Genomic DNA, 20,617 nt, shown 5'->3' on the forward strand with positions numbered 1-20,617 from the left:
AAATCTGACCCTATTTTTAATCGGGCCAGGCCGGGTATCCGTGGGTCGAGTAGAAATTGCCATCCCTAGTTTAATGCCAGATGCTCGACAATTACTCGACAGAAGCTATATATGTCGAGAATCACGAAATTTAGACTTCCAAATATGTTTTCATGCATATCCAAGTATATTTGTGTAAGGTTTCTTTTCTTATAGCCCTAGAAATATATAAGGATTATTTTAAGGGCCGTCAAAGGTGATGCAAAGGTTGTTGCAATTGTTGTTGCACGCATATTGTGACCGGAGACAAAATTGCCCTAGTTCATCATATTCATTGTAGAAACTATTGCATCTTTGCGCTAAGAGTTTTGTAATTAAGGAGCTTCTTGATCTTCATCATTTAGATGAATTGAAGAACTTTACAACCAACATCTTCCTCAAGTTGGTGTGTTAGTCGCATACTTGGATTCGCGCATCAATTAATTAGTCACGTACTGGGAGCTGTGCATTGAAAGAAGAGATTGTCACTACATTACAAGTCCAATTGGGTATTAGGGTAAGGGTTCAACTATAGGTTGGTATTAAGTATTGGGATTCTTTTTACTTGTAACTGTTTGTTTTAATAATAGTAGATTCTCAGGAGTGGTGACCTTAAATTCACTCGGTAGGGTTTTGCCTCGGTGGTTTTCCCCATTTGTAAACAAATAACCTATGTCAAATTTATTTTCCACTGCATTTAACTTAGTTGGTGTGTGAGTTCCTTTTTTGGGAAAGTACCGAAGTCCATTGATGACAAGGGATCTTGGGCCTCCAAGGATGGATGGTTGGACTGGGTCCGATTCTCCGCGGCCAATTGGGGTCGTTATATGAACTGGTTTATGCGCAAGTCACATAAAACTTCTCAAGGCAAAAAAATGCGATTCCTCCTAAGTAATAAAATACCATTATAAGTATTTTAGTGTCATAAAATGACCCTTTACTCTTACGAAATAAGTAAAAATAACTATTCATAATATTTATAATGAGAAAGAGATTGAAATAGAATATTTAAGGCTTATCTTTTATTGTGTAAACATTTAAAAGAGTTCCTTCTCTTGGTTCCTCGAGCATGATGTCATGGTACCCCGAGCGTGATGTCGTGGTCCCCCAAGTGGGATGTCGCAGTTCCCAGAAGTACTAGGCCTGTAATTCATGGAACCCAGAATGTTGATTCTTTGAACTATAAGATCTTTCTCCAGGCTTATTATGCAATGAAGTTTTGACATTTCTCTTTACCTCTATAGCTCTTGCATAAAAACACACTATACAATACACATATCTTCAAATAATTATTAGTTTCTTAGATTAGGATATACATTTTAATATGTATACACATATATAAATAAATTTCATAAGAATGATTTAGCCATGAGGATCGTGGTCCCAATTCTCATAGACTTTGTTCTTTTACACAAGATTTGTGGGATTTGGAACTCAAGTCCAAGTAGCTTTACTTGGGCATTGTCTTCCAAAATAGTTAGGTGAGGAGGATTTTATGGGAGAGGGTGATATATGATGTGTGAATATTTTGGCATATATTTCTTTGGAGGCTAAGTGATATTTTGAATGATCTCAAGGATATGGGATGAATTCCTCCACCTTGACTCTTATTTTGTTCCTTTTCTCTCCCCTTTCCCTTGCTAGGCTCTTAAAGATTTAAGAATAATTTTTTGAACCTCTGAACTCTCCCCCTTTTCCTCCCTCTGAATCCCCCTCTTCGACTATGCCTTAGTGTTCCTTTTGTAGTGGACATGGTCTGGTACTCCGGGGAAGGACGTCCTTGGTTTTCCGGGTAAAACCATGTCCTTTAGAACCTGAAAAAGTGCATTGGGCAGAGATTTAGCTTAATTAGGCAATTATAACTCAAAAAGGGCGTTTGGCTTTAGTTACAAATGGAATATTCCTTCGTGGAAAGTCAAAAGAGTGGGTAGGCTACTCAATGTAATGTTTGACAGCTTTAATTGAAAATGACAATTGAGAGGAAATTGTGGGGAGGTGTCATGCACATAGGAACTGAGTTTTCCATTAGTTTATGCATTACAAGCAAATATATGAACCAAGGGAAACCTTTGGGATCCTCATTTCACTAGAAATCACACTCCCCTACCGACCAAACCACTTCTCCCTTACCATCCACTCGGGATCCCACGAGCTTGGACCATGGGTTACAAGGATAATACCTGATTTTGCGGGATTTTTTTAATGGGTTTTTGCCTAAAATCTGAACATACACCTTGGCTTTCCCATATGTCAGCCAAGGTCATCTTCTCAAGGCTTCAAAAGGACACATCAAGATCCTAGGGCCTTGATGTTGATTCTTCTTGCTGCATGTCCTCTAGCTTGACCGAGATCCTCTTCTTTTTTCTTTATTATTATTATTATTATTTCTTACTTTTTCCTTCTTTTTAGGACTTTGGGCCTTCATGTTTCTTCTTAACTTCATGAATTGGGCCTTCTTTTGTGAAGGCCCATGGTCTTTCCTTACTTTTCATGGAATGGGCTATCATGTAAAATTTTGGTCATCAACATTAGCCCCCCAAGCTCATGGGTTACCTGTAGCCCACGTGCGAGAAAATAAATTGTTTTTGGACACTTTCCTAGTTTGTAGAATCGTTCTGTAGACCAAATAATTCTTGAGGGAAACTCCAAAGGAATTGCTGCACTTCCTCTATGGAAGGAACTAATTTGTTGCCAAAGACTAGAATTCACCTTCATGTTAGTATAAAGTTGTAGATTGGTATTCAATTTTCTACCAACTTTGTCAAACGACAATGATATATGCATATATATATATATATGTATGTATGTATAACTAAATTATATTGATATTGCATTTGATACTAAGAGCATATTTCTAGCACTAGTGTTTGCAAGTAATTCTAAGATATATTTTTTTTTTTAAAGTAGCATACAAAAATTAAATCTCAATATAAGATAGCATTACTTTGTCAACAAGATTTTTTTTGTTTTACAAAATAGGTTGAGTAAGGGAAGCCACCATGAACTTTGCCAAGGATATTCTATGCATTGTAGTAAATGCTTGTATGGCTAAGGTGAATAACACCAAGATGTTTGCCACATGAGATGTTTAGTCCATGGATAGTGAATTACCAATAGGACCATGATATCATAAATCATTGAATCATATAAACGTGCCGATTTAGAGTCTAATCAAGACTAGCTACTCTTCTCAAAATGTATTAAAAGATTGGAAACTTCCCTGAGGACATGGCTTAGAAGGCTTAAGAACATCTCCACGCATTGCTTTAGCTAAAGACCTTGCTCTTCTTATGGATGCTCTTGATCTTTGCCTTATTCTTTTTCTAGATTGTGAGAGATTGTATAATATTTCAGATTACAGCAAAATATTCACATATCATGCCACCAATTATATTGTTGTTGAATTGCTACATACCATATAGTATATGAGCCAAAGAAACTAATAGGGCTAAACTTATGTACCATAAAGTTTGCACTAGACTTCTCAATTTTCATCAAGTGAAAGATATATCTAAGGAAAACTTTTAATATATCTAAGGAAAACTTTTAATCTTATCTTAGCCCCCAGTGTATGCACTAGAAAAGCCAACTACCAAATAAATCATAGCAGTAAGGATTACTTCATGTATATGAAACCATGTGGGGGTCTCAACCATGTAAGAATTCCAAATCTTGATTTTTGATAATTGGTCATGTAAGAAGACCAAAATATTAGAATTTTCATTTTAATCTACATGAATTAAGTATTAGTGTATGGGTGATACCTTTTGCACAACATTTTGCAATGCTTTGATATATTCAAAAATGGTATTAATGAGTGGGCTTACTGAGAGGGTACCTTTCTTTTGTTGAATTGAAGTACCTCCAAGCCTTTGGTGAGTTTTCACCTTGTAGTAGGAGGGAAATGTTGCTAGCTGGTTTGCAATGTCATTGACTAATCTCTTTGTATAGAGATTTGCAAAAGTATCCATGCTTTTACAACTTCGAGTGATGTACTTTTAGAATTTTTTTCAAGTTACACCTTCCTTGCTTCCTTAAGCTCCCTTGAACCAATTCCCTTCAAGGAGTTCAATCTTGTGCACTTTATACACCCATTTTTGGGTTTTCATACCCACTCGAGGCTCTTTCTCTTTGTACTCCTTGTTAGGCCTTGCTTACAATTTGCACCATTTGCTGGAATGTGCTATAGCTTGTATCTATTGTTGGTACGTGCTACAAGTTGTACCCATTGCTGGTATGTGCTACAAGTTGTACCCATTACTATGATATGCTTACAATCTGCATTATTGGGACATGCTATGGTTTGTATCTATAAACTTTTGCTTTTGACTAGTTTCTTGGTCGTACTTGGAAACTTTTGCTCTTAGCCAATTTCTAAGCCATATGTTTAGAAAATTTGTTCTAGGCCAAGTCCTAGGCTAGGTATATGAAAAATTTTCTTTTTCCAAATCTTGGGCCATGTTACTGGGAAAATTTGTTTTGACCAAGTCCTGGGCCAAGTACATAGAAAATTTTCTCTTTTCCAAGTCCTGGGCCATGCTACTTGGATATTTTGTTCTAGCCAAGTCCTAGGCCAGGTACATGGAAAGTTTGCTCTTTCCAAGTCCTGGGCCATGTCACTTGGAAAATTCTATTTTGGCCAAGTCCTAAGCTAGGTACATGAAAAGTTTGCTCTTTCCAAGTCAGTGGCCATGTCACTTGGAAAAATCTGTTTTGGCCAAGTCCTAGGCCACGTACATGGAAAGTTTGTTCTTCCCAAGTCTTGGGCTATATCACTTGGAAAATTTGTTCATGGCCATTGGATTCTTCAATCTTTAGAAAGGTTCCTTCATAGGCCCCCCCCCCCCTAAATTCTCTTGTGGGGTTACTGAATTGATCTCTTTTCTTTTCTTGAAAGGGTTAAGGATTTTTTTTCCATCCTCGAGGATTTTCTAAAATATCCTCTCTTGGTTGTGAACAAATCCCTTATAGAAATACTCTTCTTTTATGAGCCATCCAAGGTTGCCCTCACTGGTGAATCGGTGGTTAGGAGGAGCTCTACCAAGATGATTCTACCATATTGTTTTCTTCAGGTGGGGGATCCTCTTACGAGGATCCTGGAAAAGGAAGGCTTCTTCTAGGCATGCTCATCAGAGGCTGACTTTATAAACCTCATAGTCTATTTCTTTCCAAGAATCTCTACCACTACTACTTTTCTAGGGATCTTCTCACTCAATAGGTACTCCTCTTCTTCGAGGAACTGGGTCAATGAGTCTACTACAGCCTAGTTCTTGACAGCTCTGGGGATCCTTTAAACCTATATTGTATTGGGAAATTAATATTAGACACTGGCTACTCTTCAAGATTACAAGGGCTGATGGATGAGGGCTTTTATTGGATGAGAGCTCATCACCAATAGGATTTGGTGGTATGAAAATTAATGATTTAGTTGTGGAGATGCATGACCACCAAACACGCCCTTTTTTATGTTGGGATACCTCATTTTGGTGTCCTTCAATGCTCTATATGCTTGGGATCAAGATCCCAGGTACAACAATAGTGATTTTGCCATGAACTAGTACCCATAAGGTAGGCAAATGACTCATGATTTGTTGAAGTTTTATGAAAGACATTTGGTTGCTCAGCTCCCCATATGAAAACATTCCCCTTTTTCAATAGTTTGGATAGTCCACTAGTGATCAAGGCTAGTCTTGGTGTGAACTTCATGATATAAGAAACTCTTTCTAAGAAGTTCTTGAGTTCCTTGACCGTGCTATGCCTCTTCATGGTTGATATTGTTGTTACCTTAGTTGGATCTATAAGGAGATTAATGTTAAGCAAAGGAATTTATCCTTTGGATATGTCTTATTTAATTTGTGGGAGTACACACCAATAAATCTTCATTTTTTTTTTTTAAAGCTACAACAGTTGCTTTGTGTGTGTGTGTGTGTGTGTGTGTGTGTGTGTGTGTGTTTTTGTTGTTGTTGTACCGATAACTGACTGCTGATGAGGATAGGCATCAAGTTCCTTGGGTCAGCTCCCAGGTTCACTTCTTCTAGTTCTTCATTTGGTAGGATCTATGCCTTCCTTTCAATATCCGTAAGTTTCTTCGGGATCTTCATAAGCAGTATATTAGCCTTCCTCTGGGTTCCCGAACAGCTACACATTCTCGAGATCTTGATGAACTTGTTTCCTTCTCCTATCTTTTTCTGTCCAAGGGATCCCTTAAACCATGGGTATTGCTTCCTTCTTCTCCTTCCAGGATAGGATCCCCTAAGGTCCCTGATTGAAATGGCTAGGATTGGCAGAGATCCTTATCAGTCTTCTACTTAACCTTCCCTCAGTGGATTATGTGTCTCCTCCAAATCCCATTATTTTCACGGGTATCCTCGGGATTCTCTTACCAAACATGCCTACGGCCTCTGATGTACTCAGGGAAATGAGGTTGAATGAGGCTCTTGTATCTATTAGTGCTCTCCTAATCTGAACACCATTTATTGTGGATCTTAGATAGAATGGTCTTCAATGTTCTGGGTACTCAACCTCCATATCCTCGTCCATAAAGGTTATTACGTTGGTGGTTTCTAAGAAGGTTTTGCTTGCATGAGTTTTTGCTACAAAGTACTCTATTCTAGCATCAGTTACCGTATTCATGAGACATTCTATTGCAATCCCCCCTACTTCTAGCCTAGATCTCAACTGGTTGAACATGGATTTGAACTTGGGGTTCCTTTGGGATCTCTTCTCGGGCTATCATGTAAAATGGTGGTCCAAGATCCTCTTGCATGCCACATTCAGGCCCCATGTACCTTTATAAGCAATATTCTGTCTTTCCTCCAAGTTCCTTCTTATTCTGGGATGGTAGCCCCTTAGGATCCTAGAGATGGGATACTCTGACTCATCGTATCCCTAGGTTCCTCCAGGATCTCTTCTTAGGCTATCATGTAAGATGGTGGTTTAGGATCCTCTTGTAGGCTACATTTAGGTCTCATAAACCTTCTTAAGAAATATTCTGCCTTCCCTCCAGGTTTCTTCTCCTTCTGGGAAGGGAGCCCCTCGGGATCTTGAAGATGGGATATTCTTCAACTGGAGCCGACTCATCATAGAATATGTTTTTCACAAAGTTTACTTCATGCTAGATGAAGGGATTAAGGATTGGCTACAATCTTTATGGGATTCCCATTTAGCCCCTCTTTCATGTACCAGTGGTACATTGAGAGGATCAAACGATTCTTGTGAAACCATGGTCGGCCCTTAGAGCTAGTTGTAGGTGTCCTTTAGTGGACTTTGTAGCTCCTCCAAATCTTGTTATTTCCATGGTTGGCCCTAATTATTGAGTTGCAATAAATGATAGATGCACCGTGTAGTTGTTGAGCTTTCAATAATATTGATTTTGTTGCTGACTTGCAATATAGTATTTCTATTGATTTTCTTCAAAATACATTCAAGGTCCACTGCACAATGGGCTTTAGCCTCCAGGACATGAGGCAGTTGTTGAATCATGCTTGATCCACCTTCTCTTGATGCTATTGTGGAACTTCTATCCATTTTCTTGATGCCTTTATTTTTTTAAAACCATTTTACTTTGCTGGATCCATGGAAATACTTTAACTTTGTTGCAACCAAGGAACTATTCCACTTTGCTAGAATTAGAAAACTATTCCATAGGAACAACTCAAATTTTTTTGGAACTAAGGAACTACTCCATTTTGCTAGAATCGTGGCTGGTACTAAGGAACTACTGAGCTTCTTTGAAAGCAAGGAGCTACTTTATTTTTGTTGAATTCGTGTCTGGAACCAGGGAACTACTCAGTTTTTACTAGAATCAATGATCTTCTCAGCTTTGCTTACCTGTAGTCAAGGATCTTCTTAACTTTGCTTTCCTGTAGTCAGGGATCTCCCAGACTTTGCTGGAAGTAAGGATGTACTCAGTCTTATTGGAATAGAGGATCTCCTTAGCTTTGTTGGGATCGAGGATCTCCCAAGTTTTACTTTCTTGGAGTCAATGATCTCCTAGACTTTGCTGGAATTAAGGATGTACTCAGCCTTGCTGGAATAAAGGATCTCCTCAGCTTTGTTGGGATCAAGGATCTCCCAAGTTTTACTTTCCTAGAGTCAAGGATCTCCTAGACTTTGTTGGAATTAAGGATGTACCCAGCCTTGCTAGAATAAACGATTTCCTCAACTTTGTTGGGATCAAGGATCTCCTAGGCTTTGCTTCATGGAGTCAAGGTTCTCCTAGGCTTTGCTGGGTTCATGGAACTACTCCAGTTTACTAAATCCATGGGCGGAGCCAAGGAACTTATCCATTTTGCTAACCTGCGCCATATGATGTTATTATCAAGTTACTGCAAAATTCTTTAGCCCCATAATGTGAGGCAATTGCTTTACTATGTAGTTTATACAATCTTTATTTTATCAATCTTTTTTTATTTGCTCACTTCTACATTTTTTCTTTAAAGCAGCGAGACAATATCATGATTATTTAAATAATACTACATGACCCCTTTTACCCCCCTCCCCTTTTTTTTTAAAGAGTAGGGCAATGATATATTATGCTCACAATATAAAATGAAGAAAATAATGACGCATAAAATTTATCTTGTGTTGGGAAGTTCCCCAAAATTCCATATAGAGTCCCTCGGTGAGACATTCTTTAGTAGAACCTGCACTTTTGGGATCTTGATGTTGAACGCACTAAGAGGAACTTTCCTTCCTTTTGGTGTTTCCTAGTTTTGGAGTCATGCTTGCGAAGGGACTGCTTCTTACCTCTCATTTTTCCCAGTCCCTAGCGGAGTCACCTTAACGTGTGGGTTCCTTTTTTTGGAAAGTACCGAAGTCCATTGATGACAAGGAATCTTGGGCCTCCAAGGATGGATGGTTAGGCTAGGTCCGATTCTTCGCGGCCTATTAGGGTCGTTATATGAACTGGTATGTGTGCAAGCCACATAAAGCTCCTTAAAGCAAAAAAATGCAATTCCTCCTAAGTAATAAAATACCATTATAAGTGTTTTAGTGTTATAAAATGACCCTTTACTCTTACAAGTAAGTAAAATAATTATTCATAATATTCACAATGAGAAGGAGATTGAAATAGAATATTTAAGACTTTTCTTTTATTGTGTGAACGTTTAAAAGAGTTCCTTCACTTGGTTCCTCGAGCGTGACGTTATGGTACCCTAAGCGTGACGTCATGGTACCCCGAGTAGGATGTCGTGGTTCCCAGGGGTACTAGGCTTGTAATCCGTGGAACCCAGAATGTTGATTCCTTGAACTATAAGATCTTTCTCCATGCTTATTATGCAATGGAGTTTTGCCCTTTCCCTTTACCTTTATAGGTACTACATAAGAACACACTATACAATACATATATATTCAAATAATTGTTAATTTCTTAGATTATGATATACATTTTAATACATATACATATATGTAAATAAATTTCATGAGAATGATTTAGCCATAAGAATCCTGGCCCTAATTCTTACAGACTTAGTGCTTTTGCACAAGACTTGTGGGATTTGGAACTTAAAAGTTCAAAATGTGTATAAAACACCCTTGAACATTTAGACCCCAAATTATAAAATATCAATTCAAACTTATAATCAAAAAATTAATGTGCGGAATATGAACATAAGCCAATCACAGAATTGATAACTAATTTATGTCAAATATAAACACATCCACAGTAGTAAATATAAGGCAAAGATAAAGGGAAGGAAGATGCAAACACACAAACACACACGATGTGTTATCGAAGAGGAAACCGAAGTCCTCGGCGTAAAACCTCTCCGCCGCCCTTCAAGCGGTCAAATAATCCACTAAAGAATATAGTTGGGATACATGAACAGCAAAAGACCCTCCAAGCCTAATCTACCCAAGTACCTAAGCCCTCCAAGCTTCTTGCTCTAACGAAGTTGCGCCGAACCTATTTCTTTTTTAGCTTCTCAGATTTCTACTAGACCATAGCATCAACCAAGTATATTGATTCCTTCCAGACTACTTCCCTTAGCATCAAATGAACCTTCTCATAGACGTAGGTGTGGTGAGATAAGGATGTGGTCAATGACATCTCAAGGGTATGACAATGGAGAGGAAGAAAATAGAGGAATTTGTAGAGTCTCTAAGGTAAAGATTGGGGATGAGGCAATCTTGTTTTTCTCTAGGGTTTCTCTCACAAAATTCTCTCTAAAAGCTCTCACAAATTAGTGGGTATAAGGGTCTATATATAGTAGTGTGTGTTTGGAATACGGAGAGACAGTTTTTGCCAAACAGGGCTGATTGGCGGCTTGACCTCGCAGCTTGTCCAAGTCGCGACGTAACGGCCTGACTAGCCTGGGACTTTTGTCCTGTAGTGCGACAGCTGATGCGACCCTTCAGCTTCCCTGTGTTCTTCTCACATACCTGCATTTAGCGGCTTGCCAGTCGCAAGTTAGCCATGAGTCCTAGCCGCGAACCCCTGCTTTCTTGCACATACTTGAGCTTTTCTTCACCTCTTCTCACACACTACCCTTACAATAATCCCACCTAAATACAGGGTTACTAAGAGCTAAATTACAAGCAAATTGGCACAGAATAAAGCCAATAAGATGGTTGATAAATTTCAACCTTACAAAACTTAAGTCCAAGCAGCTTTGCTAGGGCATTGCCTTCCAAGATAGTTAGGTGAGGAGGATTTTGTGGAAGAGAGTGATATCTGATGTGTGCATGGTTTGGCATATGTTTCTTTGGCTCTCTTTTTTTGTTCCTTTTCTCTTCCCTGCCCATGCTAGGCTCTTAAAGCTCTAAGAATGATCTTTTTGAACCTCTGAACTCTCCCTCTTTTCCTCCCCCTAAATCCTCCTCTTCTACTATGCCTTAGTGTTCCTTTTATAGTGGACATGGTTTGGTATTCTGGGTGAGGGCATCCCTGATCTACTGGGTAAAACCATGTCCTCTAGAACCTAAAAAAGTGCATTAGGCAGAGATTTATCTTAATTAGGCAATTATAACTCAAAATGGGCATTTGGCTTTAGTTACAAATGAAAGATTCCTTCTTGGAAAGTCAAAAGAGTGGGTAGCTGCTCAATGCAATGTTTGACAGCTTTAATTGAAAGTGACAATTGAGAGGAAATTGTGGGGAGGTGTCATGCACATGAGGATCTGAGTTTTCCATTGGCTCATGCATTCCAAACAAATATATGAACCAAGGGAAACCTTCGAGATCCTCCTTTCACTAGAAATCACTCCCCTACCAACCAAACCACTTCTCCTTTACCATCCACTCGGGATCCCACAGGTTTAGACCATGGGTTACAAAGATAATACCTAATTTTGCTGGATTTTTTTTAATGAATTTTTGCTGGAAATCTGAAGATACACCTTGGCTTTCCCATATGTCAGCCAAGGTCCTATTCTCAAGGCTTTCAAAAGGACACATCAAGATCTTAGGGCCTTGATGTTGATTCTTCTTGCTGCATGTCCTCTGGCCTAATTAAGATCCTCTTCTTTTTTCTTTATTATTATTATTATTGCTTTCTTCTTCCTTCTTTTTGGAACTTTGGGCCTTCATGGTTTTTCTTAACTTCATGAATTGGGCTTTCTTTTGTTAAGGCCCATGATCTTTCCTTACTTTTCATAGAATTGGCTATCATGTAAAATTTTGGTCATTAATAGTTGGTGATTTGTTTGTGCTACCACGCTTATTGCATGTAATTGAACCTAATTAATTCACTTGGTTAATTAATTGGTTAATTTTACCCAAGGGGTCAATACATTCTTGGCCTATCAGTACTAAGTCAAATTGAATTCTGCTATCAAACTTTGGTGATTGTATGAGTTCCTCACAGGTGATTTAACTACAGTAATAATTCACAATTTCAACTTTGATGATTCAACAATTTCACTTATATTTAGATTATGGGCTATGTCAACAATAACTATGGTGTCCATATACTTATACATGTGCCTGTCAACACAATAGTTTGATTAACTTTCTATATTTTTCACATTGACAGTGACTGTTGATCTTTTTAAAATTCTCAGCAATTACAATTATGCTTTAGCAGGTAAAGCAGTCAGAGAGAACCTGATAAACAATCCAGATAGTGTAGCTACAGATGCAATGATTTCATTTAAGACAGCCATATGGCTTTGGATGACACCACAGGGCAACAAGCCATCAAGCCAGAATGTCATCATTGGCAAATGGACACCAACTCCTGCAAATAGATCAGTTGGTCGAGTCCCAAGCTATGGTGTCATAACCAACATAATCAATGGTGGCCTCGAACGTGGTCGTGGTCATGATGAAAGGGTGGCTAGTAGGATCAGTTTCTATAAGAAGTATTGTGACATTATGGGACTAAGCTATGAGAACAACTTGGATTGCTATAATCAAAGGCCCTTTGATTAAACTGCTCTGGTCAAGACTCAAGAGAATTGTAGTAATGCTTCTACCTAATACTATAGGAGAAAATAAAGAGAAATACTCTAATTTAATTGGAAAATCTTTTTCCCTAGTAGTAAAAGTTTGAGTTTGTAAGTTTGTTATTACAAGTAGTTTGAGAAATAATCTTATTTAATTTGCAAAAGTTTGAGTATGTTAATTATTTTGATGCTCATATTTGCAAATGCAGGCAATTTTTTATTTTTTTGGATACTACAATACAAGATACCATCAATTGTTTTGATGTGAGGAGTGAGGAATTTAGTTCTCTAGTGGCCATTGGTTGTAGAAATTACAGATTGTGCATCGGGGATTCCTTGAAAGAGTTGAAACAGAGACAATAGGGTCATTAAAATAATTATTTTATCATAAAGTAATAGTAGATTTGTAGTAGCAACATTTGTTTAGTGGAAAGGGTGTTAGAGCCTAATTTCTGATATCATGAAATTAAAGAATATTTCTATAGTGGTTTTAGTTAGCTTAATTGGTAAAGTCTCTGATAATTAAATATGAAATCTAAGAGTCAATCCCTATTCATAATAAAAATTATTACAATTGAAACTAATTTCTTAATCTTAATTCATAACGATTATAAAATGAGTATTAAACATATATATACCATATAGAAAAATCAGACATAAATCACCTACAAATCTCTTACAAATTATTCAGAACGAAATTGCAATCTATAATGTTAATGTATACACTCTCCAAAAAAAAAGTTAATAAAATTTCGGTGTATATGGTGATGAGTCTTACTTTGTTTTGATAGAACTTAAACATAAATCATACAGAAAACTCCTACAAATTACTTAGAATGAAAATAACTATATTTTGTAAGGTTCAAATTTGTCAACCATTTTGTTGGCTTTATTCGTGCCAATTTGCTTGTAATTTAAGCACCTAGTAACCCTTTATTTAGGTGGGATTATTGTAAGGGTAGTGTATGAGAAATTGTGAAGAAAAGCTCAAGTATGTGCAAAGAAGCAGAGCTTTGCGGCTAGGACTCGTGGGTGGCTTGCGGCTGCAAGTCGCCAACTCTAGGCACGTAAGATGCATGCAGGGAAGCTGAAGGGTCGCGCCAGCTATCACACTACAGGACAAAAGTCCCAGGCTGGCCAGGCCGTTACATCGTGACTTGATTTCGCAACTTGGACAAGCCGCGAGACTAAGCCGCCAATTTACCCAGTTTGGCAAAAATATGCCTCTTCGTATTCTCATCTCACCTCACTATATATAGACCCTTATACCCACTAAATGTAGAGAGCTTCCAGAGAGAATTTTTGTGAGAGAAAACCCTAGAAAAAAACAAGATTGCCTCATCCCCAATCTTCATCTAAGAAACTCTACAAATTCCTTTACTCTCTTCCTCTCCATTGTCATACCCTTGAGAGGTCTTTTACCAAATCCTTATCTCACCACACCCACGTCTATGAGAATGTTTAGTTCGTGCTGAGGAAAGCAGTTTGGAAGGAACCAATATACATTGGTTGATGCTATGGTCAAGTAGCGGAATCCGAGAAGCTAAAGAAGAAATAGGTTCGGTGTAACCTCGTTGGAGCAAGAAGCTTGGAAGGCTTAGGTACCTGGGTAGATTAGGCTTGAAAGGCCTTCTGCTGTTCATGTATCCCAACTACATTCTTTAGTGTATTTTATCACCGCTTGGAGGGCGTTGAAGAGGTTTTACGCCGAGGACTTCGATTTCCTCTTCGATAACACATCGTATGTTGTCCGTGTGTTTGCATCATTCTTCCCTTTATCTTTGCCTTATATTTACTGCTGTGGATGTGTTTATATTTGGCTTAGATTGTCTATCAATTCTGTTATTGGCTTATTATCATGTTTTGCACATTAATTGTTTGATATAAAGCTTGAATTTGTATTTTTATAATTTGGGGTCTAAACGTTCAAGGGTGTTTCATACCCATATTGAACTTTCAATTGGTATTAGAGCGGGTGCATTCTTTGTGGTTTGATTACCTGAGTACGATCCTAGACCCATTGGCGATGGATGCAGCTATAAAAATGGTCATGCTGAATTGTGGTTTAAGTGTCTGTGATAATGACTCTATGAGTATGTTTGAAGGATATTCTAAAAATGAACTTTTAGAGCTAATTAAATCCAGAAAACATGCTAGGATGTTCATTCACTTGCTAAAATACTTTGAAAATAAGAGCCACATTCTACACAATAGTCTATGTGAGTCTAATTCTTTGATTGAGAAATATAAAAAAAGAAATAGAACATTGCATGAAAAGGTTGATAATCTGAAAAAGAAAATTCAATCTGGAAAAAGCATGGAAAGTAACAATGAATTTTTGTTTGGTGGTCAAGAATGCTTGTCTCATGCTTGTATGTTTGTGCACACCTCATTGAAGGTATTTAATTCGTGCTTATGGTATCTTGATAGTGGATGTTCTCATCATATGACAGGAGATAAATCACTGTTTAAGACTATCAAAGAGAAAGCATGTGACTATGTGACTTTTGGTGTGGGAGTCATGCTCAAGTTCTCGGGAAAGGAACGGTTGAAATACCGAGATTACCTTTACTGAAAGAAGTGCTATACATCAAAGGATTGAAGGCAAATCTCTTAAGCATTACTCAAATATGTGATGAAGAGTTCCTTGTCCAATTCTCAAAGAAGGGGTGCATAATCATTGATGAAAAAGAGATTCAAGTCTTGGAGGGAAATAGGACTACTGATAATTGCTATGGAGTAGTTCCTACGGCACCCACTCATGTGGAAGTGCTCATGTTGATATGTTGAAACTTTCGCATCACAGGTTTGGACATGCAAACTTCAAACAAGTATGTAAAGTCTCCAAACTTGAGACAGTTGAAGGACTTCCAGAGTTTGGAAAGGTGGAAAAGACTATATGTGGAGCATGTCAAATGGGGAAACAAACAAAAGCAAACCATCACAAGGTGAATGTGATTGCTACCTCACAGTGTTTGGAACTTCTTCACATTGATCTAATGGGGCCTACAAGAACTGAAAGCCTAGGAGGAAAGAGATACATTATGGTGGTAGTTGATGATTTCTCAAGGTATTCTTGGGTGGAATTCCTTAGAGAGAAATCCGAAGCATGTGATAAAATGTAAAGATTATGCAAGCGACTGCAGAATGAAAAAAGAGTTCCCATAGTCAAAATCAGAAGTTATCATGGGAAGGAATTCGAGAATGCTAAATTTGAGTCGTTTTGTGAAGAGCATGGTATCAAGAAGGAATTTTCAGCCCTAAAGACTCCATAACAAAATGGGTTGGTTGAAAGAAAGAACCGGGTGATCCAAGAGATTGCTAGAGTCATGCTACTCAACAAAAACATACCTCAAAGGTTCTGGGCTGAAGCTGTGAACAAATCTTGTCACATTTGTAATAGAATTTATTTCCGAGCAGGGACAAAGAAGACGTCATACGAAATATGGAGAGAAAAGAAACCCAAGGTGAAGTATTTCAGAGTATTTGGGAGTGTTAGGACATATATGTTTTAACTTGTTTAAGAACATAGTCACTTAGTTATGTATATTGGCTAATCCTTTTATAAAACGCACTTTGCTTGTAATTGGGTAGTTCTAGGTGTTTTTAATACTTCAAGAAACAATTTTTCAAGGTCAAGTGTTAAAGTCATCAAGTCTGTCCAAGAGAAAGCAAGTTGAAGTGCAAAATTTATAAAGCTCGACACCTCTCGACAGCTACCTCGACACCTGCTATCTGTCGAGATTTAAAAAGTCAGATTTCCAATATGATTTTCTTGGGATCCGCGAATATGTTTTTGGGCCCTCTTTTCTTCTAACCCTAAACATATAAAAGGATTATTTTAAGAGCCGTTTTGGGTGACACAAGTTGCATTATCATTGAGCAATCTCTGTTTAAGCAAATTGTGATCAACAGACGAAGTTCTTGACCTAGTTCATCTTCCATCAAGAAGTTGCTGTTATTTGCACCATAGGGTTTTGTAACCAAGCATCTTCCTGCTATTCATCAGAAAGGATGATCTGAAGAACTTTGCAGCCAACCATTCTTCATCAGTTGGTGTTCTGAAGTCGCGTACTTGGATTTCCAATTGGGTATTGGGGTAAGGGTTCAACTGTAGGTTGGTAAGGTACTTGGGATTCCTTTACTTGTAACCGCTTGATTTGATAATAGTGGAGTTTCGGGAGTGGTGACCTGAAAATCACCCGGTAGGGTTTTTGCCATTAGGGTTTTCCCCATTCGTAAACAAATCACCGTGTTATTTATTTTCCACTGCATATTTAGTTGATTGGTGATTTGTTTGTGCTTCCATAAAATTGCATGATTAATTGATTAATTAATTACTTGGCTAAATTAATTAATTAGGGTTAATCACAAGGGGTTATTCAGATTGTGACCTATCAGGGAGCACATGCTACATTCTAAATGACAGGGAAAATTCGGGAAAATTTGATACTAAGAGTGATGAGGGAATATTCCTAGGATGCTCCACAAATAGCCGAGCTTATAGTGTACAACAAGCGCACTAAGACAATAATGGAGTCAATCAATGTGGTCATAGACGACACCATATCTGAAAAGGAAATTGAGGATGATGGAAAGGGGCTCAAACTCAAGGAAAATGAGGATGTTGATGATATGCCTCTAAGTGATGATGCTGAGAAAGTAACACCTAGAAAGGAGTCCACACCTTCTATATCAAGAAGAGAGACTAGATCAACACAAGAAATCTCAAGTCCTCTCACTCCTCCAGAAGTTCAAATCCCAATTTCTCATGATGAGGAACTCTCAACTACCAAGAAACCTTCATCAAGAGTGACTCTCAATCACCCATCAAGTAATATTATTGGGGATGTGAACGAGGGACTTCGTTTGAGAAAATGGCCAAAGTATACTGCTAACCATGTAACATATAACTGCTATCTTGCTCAATTTGAACCTAAAAAGGTAGAAGAAGCACTGAAAGATGAAAATTAGGTAGAGTCTATGCACCAAGAACTACACCAATTTGTTAGAAATGATGTATGGGAATTGGTTCCAAGGCCTGAAGATACACATGTGATTGGCACCAAGTGGATTTTTAAGAACAAAACAGATGAAGATGGTGAAGTTATCCGAAATAAGTTTAGATTGGTGGCTCAAGGGAATACTCAGGTGGAAGGCATAGATTTTGATGAATCATTTGCTCCGGTAGCAAGACTAGAGTCCATTCGGATTCTCTTTTCCATAGCATGCATCATGGATTTCAAGTTGTATCAAATGGATGTAAAAAGTGCCTTCTTAAACGGCCTTCTTAATGAAGAAGTTTTCGTTGAACAACCCAAGGGGTTTGAAGATCCTCACTTCCCGGGTCATGTACTAAGATTGAAGAAAGCTTTGTATGGGTTGAAGCAGGCGCCAAGAGCATGGTATGATCATCTCACTACTTACCTATTGGATTGTGGGTTCAAGAGAGGTCAAACAGATTGCACATTGTTTGTTAAAAGAGAAGAAAAATCCCTTCTTGTCGCTCAAGTGTACATGGATGATATTGTTTTTGGATCCACAATTGATCAACTTGCTCACGAGTTCTCGGAAGAAATGAAGAGGGAATTTGAAATGAGCATGGTGGGAGAGTTGAACTACTTCCTTGGGCTTCAAGTGAAACAACGGAGAGATGGTATATTTATTTCTCAAGAGAAGTATGCCAAAAATCTTGTCAAAAGATTTGGTCTAAGCTCCAAGAAACACACCTCTACTTCCATGAGTTTCTCGGCAAAGTTGAGCATAAATGTAGCCGGTGTTGACGTTGATCCAACCCTTTATCGGAGTATGATTGGCAATCTTCTCTATCTCACAGCAAGTAGGCCAGATATTCCATTCAGTGTCGGAGTATGTGCAAGGTTTCATGCTGCTCCTAAAAAATCTCATTTAACAACAGTTAAGCGAATCATTCGCTATGTAAATGGCACATCTGACTATGGAATTTGGTATACAAAAGATTCGAATGAGTGTTTGGCGGGATATTCAGATGCTGACTGGGCAGGGTGCATTGATGATAGGAAAAGTACTTCTGGTGAGTGCTTCTATCTTGGAAATAACTTGGTTTCATGGATGAGCAAAAAGAAAAATTCAGTATCTCTGTCAACGGCTGAAGCTGAATACATTGCAGCAAGAAGTTGTTGTGCACAATTGTTATGGATGAGAAAGCTATTGCATGACTATGAAATTTCTCAAGACACTATGTGTGTGTTCTGTGATAACACTAGTGCCATAAACTTGTCAAAGAATCCAGTTCAGCATTCCAAATCAAAGCATATTGAGATCCGCTATCACTTCATTCAGGACTTGGTAGGGGACAAGATAGTATGTCTAGAATTCATCAACACTGACAATCAAAAGGCAGACATATTCACCAAACCTCTTGATGGCCCTAGGTTTGAATCCTTGCATAAGATAATTGGTGTCGGTATCTTTCCTTAAACTCAATCTTCCATGACATTTTTTTTGGTTTGTTGAGTGGGTCTTTTGTTTGTCTAAATATCTTTTTTTTTTTTTTTTTTGGTTTTTAATGTGTTTGTGTCAAAAATCCAAAAACACATAAAAAATAGAAAATACAAAAAGTTTGATCACTTTGTTGAGTTTTTGTCTCAAAGCATGTTTTGCCTTGTACTTTTGTACTTATGGTTTTGTGCATTTAACGAGCTTAGCTTGTCTCTCATGCACTCATATCATTGTGGAAGAAATTCTGAAATCTATGTGACTGTTGTAAATAGATCTTCAACCTTGTTATGAATGATTAGTGAATGATTTTGTTGATCTTGAGACATGCATAGACTCATGCCTATATATATTCCCACCTTTTATTTTTTTTGCTTAAAAGAGCTCTCTAAATGTAAATCTCCAAATGAAAAGAGATATAGAGTTGCAAAAGCATGTCGCACAAACTAGTATTCGACTAGGAAAGAGGGAAAGCGACCAAAATAGAATGTATGAATGATGCCCAAAAAGCCAAAGGCTAACACATCAATTGAAATATCAAAAATTTCAGGCATCTATCTCTCAATGAGATTTTCTTTGCTCAAAAAATTGCAAATGATATGTTGAATATGGAGCCAAATGTAAAGCTTCAAAAAATTGTTATCAAGTACTTGTGGGAGGTCATATATGCATATTTCTATAATTGAGATAAATCACATTATCTAGTACTAGTTGTGTATGCCTTGATTGAATTGATCATTGAAGCTTTGTTTTTACAAAAATGTCAAAAATTTCAAAAACAGTGTTGCCCTGTTTTGGCGACTAAGTCGCGGGTTGGCCCAGTCGCGTGTCCCAATAGCGAGATCACTCAGAGATTCTTCACGGCTAACTGGCGAGTAAATGCTCTAATCGTGAAAAAGACTTAGAAAATTTTTCCAAAATTTGAGTTTTCTTGTTTTCGCGGGTCAATGTGGCGACTGATTCGCGGATGGAAGGTCCAGTCGTGAGAAGTACTCAGAAAATTTCGCAGCTCATATCGCGACTATCTCGCGGGTAGACCTCCCAGTCGCGAAAAACACTTAGAGAAATTTCTCAAGTTTCTTCTCTTCACAGTGTTTCGCGGCTTAACCTGGTGACTTACTGGCGACTTGATCCAGTCACGAAAAACACGTGTTTTGCGTTTTCAAGATAATTTTTAAAAACTTTTAGTTTTTTTTTTTTCCCTCGTACCTTTGTGACTGTTCATTGTCTTCCTCATTTTATTCTCACAAACACTCTGAGTTTTTCTGTGAAAATCCTCCATTTCTGCATCATCTTCTCTCAAATCTTCCATAAAAAGGTATGGGCTTTCTTCCTTTCCCTTCATACTTACTGGTTTGAGCATTTTTTTTTTTATTTGTGAAGATGTTGTTGTGGGTTGTGACTTACCATGTTCGAACATGGGTTTCCAATTTTTGGGATATATTGCTTGTTTGTGTTGGTTCTTACACTGATCTTCTCAATCTTGTGTACCTACTGTGGTATTGGTTGGTTACACACACTCATTGCCATGTTTTGAACCCAAATGTCAAGTATTTAGGGTTTCCTTCTTTACATATGGTATGGCACTGACACATTGCTAATAATGTTTGTTGTCCTATTTGGTGTTTCTTGTGTGTGTAAAATCATGGTGCAGAGTTAAAATGTCTCCATTCAAAAGATCAGCTGTGAAAGGAAGCAGCAACAAAGGAAAGGAACATGTTATTGAAATTGATGA

General features: G+C 37.9%; 1 protein-coding gene across 1 annotated transcript; it reads left to right on the forward strand.

Annotated features, from left to right (window-relative positions):
• Positions 1-6,406: 6,406 nt before the first annotated feature.
• Positions 6,407-12,391, forward strand: LOC112030217 (endochitinase). The gene is made up of 3 exons (XM_024062909.1): positions 6,407-6,457; positions 7,025-7,205; positions 11,994-12,391. Exons 1-3 carry the CDS (start codon positions 6,407-6,409, stop codon positions 12,389-12,391), a joined length of 630 nt encoding a protein of 209 aa, XP_023918677.1.
• Positions 12,392-20,617: the final 8,226 nt, after the last annotated feature.

The sequence above is a fragment of the Quercus suber genome, unplaced genomic scaffold, assembly GCF_002906115.3.
Source record: "Quercus suber isolate HL8 unplaced genomic scaffold, Cork oak 2.0 scaffold_779, whole genome shotgun sequence".
NCBI classification, from domain to species: Eukaryota; Viridiplantae; Streptophyta; class Magnoliopsida; order Fagales; family Fagaceae; genus Quercus; species Quercus suber.